This window comes from Electrona antarctica, assembly GCF_951216825.1.
Source record: "Electrona antarctica genome assembly, chromosome: 9".
Lineage (NCBI taxonomy): Eukaryota > Metazoa > Chordata > Actinopteri > Myctophiformes > Myctophidae > Electrona > Electrona antarctica.
The window spans coordinates 57,607,180-57,612,179 of record NC_136790.1 but is presented as its reverse complement, the minus strand read 5'-3'; the positions used below and the strand labels follow the sequence as shown (position 1 = coordinate 57,612,179).

At 40.3% G+C, this 5,000-nt stretch overlaps 2 protein-coding genes across 2 annotated transcripts in view; both read left to right on the top strand.

Moving 5' to 3' along the window:
• LOC306930095 (glutamate receptor 4-like) overlaps window positions 1-5,000 on the top strand; it is a gene marked incomplete at both ends in the record, with an annotated part of 197,277 nt that overhangs the window by 52,850 nt on the left and 139,427 nt on the right. The window lies entirely within an intron of this gene.
• LOC306929261 (kelch domain-containing protein 3-like) overlaps window positions 4,196-5,000 on the top strand; it is a gene marked incomplete at both ends in the record, with an annotated part of 852 nt that continues 47 nt past the window's right edge. The window contains one exon of the mRNA XM_079509703.1: window positions 4,196-5,000. This exon is cut by the window's right edge and continues 47 nt beyond it. Within this exon, the coding sequence (XP_079365829.1) occupies window positions 4,196-5,000 (805 nt within the window).

Genomic DNA, 5,000 nt, shown 5'->3' with positions numbered 1-5,000 from the left:
CAGCATAGTATAATATATATGTATAGCTTATATGTATAGTGTCATTATATATAGATATGTTCTAGTTACGTTCTTAGCTTACGCATGTTTCTTGATAAATGCTTTTTATATATGTGATGTATTCCCATGCTTTTTGTTCTTGCTTAATGTAAATCGCTCTGGATTAAGAGCGTCTGCTAAATGCCTAAATTGTAAATTGTAAAATTGTCTACCGAGCAATCTTCGTTCCTACTCTCACCTATGGTCATGAAGTGTGGGTCATGACCGAAAGAATAAGGTCGCGAATACAAGCGGCCAAAATGAGTTTTCTTTGGGTGGCTAGCATCTCCCTTAGAGATAGGGTGAGAAGTTCAGTCACACGAGAGAGACTCGGAGTAGAACCGCTGCTCCTTCGCCTGGAAAATTACAGAGAGCCCTGCATATATTAACCAAATATACAAAAGAATTTTGACGGACTTCAAATACAATAACAATCCTGTTACACACACACAAACGCAATGCGCTATGGCAGGGGTGGGCAACTTTGACGATGGAGAGGGCCACTATATTATCCACACTCACTCCAGAGGGCCACCGTGCATGTTACTGTTGTAGCAAAAATGGCCGATCTACAAGCTCAAAACGCGGCGCGCTGCGACGCGTTTTGATCTTGTAGATCGGCTATCTTTCCTATATAACTTTATGAACTATTAACATAACTACATTGGACACAAAAATACAATAACATTTTAATACTAGTCATTATAAGTACTAGTCATTTAATACAAGTAATTAAAGCGGGTTTGGAATTGTAAACCACTGAAATCAATAATATATCAGTATTCTGATATTAGGCCGCATTAAGTGAAGGTGGGGGCTGCATGTGGCCCCCCGGGCCGCCAGTTGCCCACCCCTGCACTATGGGCTGTAAGAAAAAGGTGAATAATGATAAGAGCTCCCCTCACTTCACATGGGTGTGATTTTCTTTTTGCCCATGGATAGTTCGTATCACCACTTTCCAACGGCCTGCTGCTCACCTGTTTTTTTTTGCAGCAAATTTCGATTTTAGTTTTAGTCAGTAGTCTCTTCAATAGTTTTCTATTAGTTTCAGTCACATTTCAGTCACCCGGAATGTTTTCGTGTGGAATGTTAGTTGACTAAATGTCATGAGATTATAGTCGACTAAATCTGCAGTTGATTTAGTCGACTAAAATGTGTTTTGGCGGGCCTTGATGCCGTCGTAATGACTGATTTTACACTTGCTGAAAATAGCCGATCTACAAGCTCACAAAGTGCAACCAAGTGTAAAATGACTTATCCTGGATCTCTTGTCCACTAGTCCCTTCCTAACATTTAGTCATCATAGCTTTGTTTCCATTTAGTTTTCGTCACTGAAAAAAGGTCGACAGACATTTTTCGTCTTGGTTTTAGTCGACGAAAACAACACTGCTGCAGATGGAAATGAGCTTCTGGCTAACTCTGGCTCATTTGCATATGGCCGTGCTGATTAATATGCACGGCCGGCCCCCTGGAACATGCATAAATTAAGACGTACATAAATCATGCATCACACGTCGCTCTTAATGCAGAGCGATTTACAGCAAGCAAGAAACAACACACTGTAATAAATACAGTAGAAACAACACACTGTAATACGTCACATACAGAACCAACACACTGTGATACATCACATACATAGACACAGAACCAACACACTGTAATACGTCACATACAGAACCAACACACTGTGATACGTCACATACATATAAACAGTACCAACACACTGTAATACGTCACATACATATAAACAGAACCAACACACTGTAATACGTCACATACATATAAACAGAACCAACACACTGTTGTACGTCACCTACAGAACCAACACACTGTAATACGTCACATACATATAAACAGAACCAACACACTGTAATACGTCACATACATATAAACAGAACCAACACACTGTAATACGTCACATACATATAAACAGAACCAACACACTGTAATACGTCACATACATATAAACAGAACCAACACACTGTAATACGTCACATACATATAAACAGAACCAACACACTGTAATACGTCACATACATATAAACAGAACCAACACACTGTAATACGTCACATACATATAAACAGAACCAACACACTGTAATACGTCACATACATATAAACAGAACCAACACACTGTAATACGTCACATACATATAAACATAACCAACACACTGTAATACGACACATACATAGAAACATAACCAACACATTGTAATACGTCACATACATATAAACATAACCAACACACTGTAATACGTCACATACATATAAACAGAACCAACACATTGTAATACGTCACATACATATAAACAGAACCAACACACTGTAATACGTCACATACATATAAACAGAACCAACACACTGTAATACGTCACCTACAGAACCAACACACTGTAATACGTCACATACATATAAACAGAACCAACACACTGTAATACGTCACATACAGAACCAACACACTGTAATACGTCACATACATAGAAACAGAACCAACACACTGTAATACGTCACATACATAGAAACAGAACCAACACACTGTAATACGTCACATACATAAACAGAACCAACACACTGTTGTACGTCACCTACATAGAAACAGAACCAACACACTGTTGTACGTCACATACAGAACCAACACACTGTAATACGTCACATACATATAAACAGAACCAACACACTGTAATACGTCACATACATAAACAGAACCAACACACTGTTGTACGTCACATACATAGAAACAGAACCAACACACTGTTGTACGTCACATACAGAACCAACACACTGTAATACGTCACATACATATAAACAGAACCAACACACTGTAATACGTCACATACATAAAAACAGAACCAACACACTGTAATACGACACATACATAGAAACAGAACCAACACACTGTAATACGTCACATACACAGAAACAGGACCAACACACTGTAATACGTCACATACATAGAAACAGAACCAACACACTGTAATACGTCACATACATAAAAACAGAACCAACACACTGTAATACGTCACATACATAAAAACAGAACCAACACACTGTAATACGTCACATACATAGAAACATAACCAACACACTGTAATACGTCACATACATAGAAACACAACCAACACACTGTAATACGTCACATACATAGAAACAGAACCAACACACTGTAATACGTCACATACATAGAAACAGAACCAACACACTGTAATACGTCACATACATATAAACAGAACCAACACACTGTAACACGTCACATACATATAAACAGAACCAACACACTGTAATACGTCACATACATAGAAACAGAACCAACACACTGTGATACGTCACATACATAGAAACAGAACCAACACACTGTAATACGTCACATACATATAAACAGAAACAACACACTGTAATACGTCACATACATAGAAACAGAACCAACACACTGTAATACGTCACATACACAGGACCAACACACTGTAATACGTCACATACATATAAACAGAAACACACTGTAATACGTCACATACATAGAAACAGTCATCTAGGATCATTAGTAAACCAAGAACCTGTCATCGGTCTAACAGGAGAATATTTGTTATATAATATAATTTAACCGTTTGTTGCAAAAACACCATGACTCATGTGGATAAACCCCTCCAAATTACCTGACTTGAAATTGTAATTGTCTAGCAAAATTTGCGGGATGGGTCTGTATTTCCGAAGGTAGATGATATTCAACAGAATTGCATTGTTCTAGTAGCAGGTCAGTCTGTGACGTCAGTCATCTACGACACACCAACTCGGCCTACATGTGACATCGTGTCTACGTCACACGTAGGCCCGCTAACCTATATAAGTGCTGACCCACACAGTAGGACTGCATTCCTTCAAGTCATTCATTCAAGGTTTTCAGGACTGCATTCTTTTACAGGGAGAAATCTATAAACTACTGTGTGAAATGCTTCGTTGGGCGGTGCACCTAAAAGGGATTCCAGAGACTCCGTATGATGCTGCTGTAGCAGTGGACCACAAAGTGTACTGCTTTAGAGGAGACTTTATCGAGTCTGAGCGTCGGACTGAAGTGCATGTCTTCAACACAGTGTCTTTATGCTGGACCAAGTTGCCCCCAGAGACACGTGGAAGAGGAGAACGCCCCCTTGAGGTTCACCCCATGACCACCAGCCGCACAGCTGTGCTGATCGACCCTTTCATCTACATCTGGGGGGGAAGGACTGACACAAGGAACTACAGAAACGTGCTTTATGCATTTGATGTCGACGACCACAGAATGCTCACACCCAAGGTTTCTGGGACTGTTCCACAGGGGAGAAACGGCCACTCAGCCTGTGTCGTTGGGAAGGTCATGTTTATCTATGGAGGATGCAATATGACTCTGATGCAATATGACACTGATGACATCTACAAGTTGGACACCACCACGATGGTCTGGACTTTAATTAACACCAGAGGAACTCCACCTACTGATACATCGTGTCGCTCTGCCACCGTCATCGGGACAAATATGTTTATATTTGGGGGCGGTTTATATGCGTACGGAGTCAGCTACAACACCATCAGAGTGTTTGACACAGAGACCAACCAATGGTTGAACACACCTTCTGCACAGCCTCTTCCAGAAGGACGCTACGGTCATTCAGCCTTTACCTACAATGGAGAGCTGTACATATTTGGTGGCAGGAACCAAAACCAGACCTTCAATGATATGTGGAAATTCAGTCCAGAGACCTTGACCTGGAAGAAGGTTGAGTCCAAAGGAAATGTTCCATGTTTAAACTCAAGATGGAGTCACATGGTATTCTGTTGCATGGTGGGAGATCGTATCATCCTATTTGGAGGGTATAGACCATACAACACATTCAATGATGACCTTTATGTCTTAGACTTGAGTCCTAGTCTGAAGACCTTATGCAAGCTGGCAGTTATTCAGTACGGTCTGGATCAGTCTGAACTCCCAC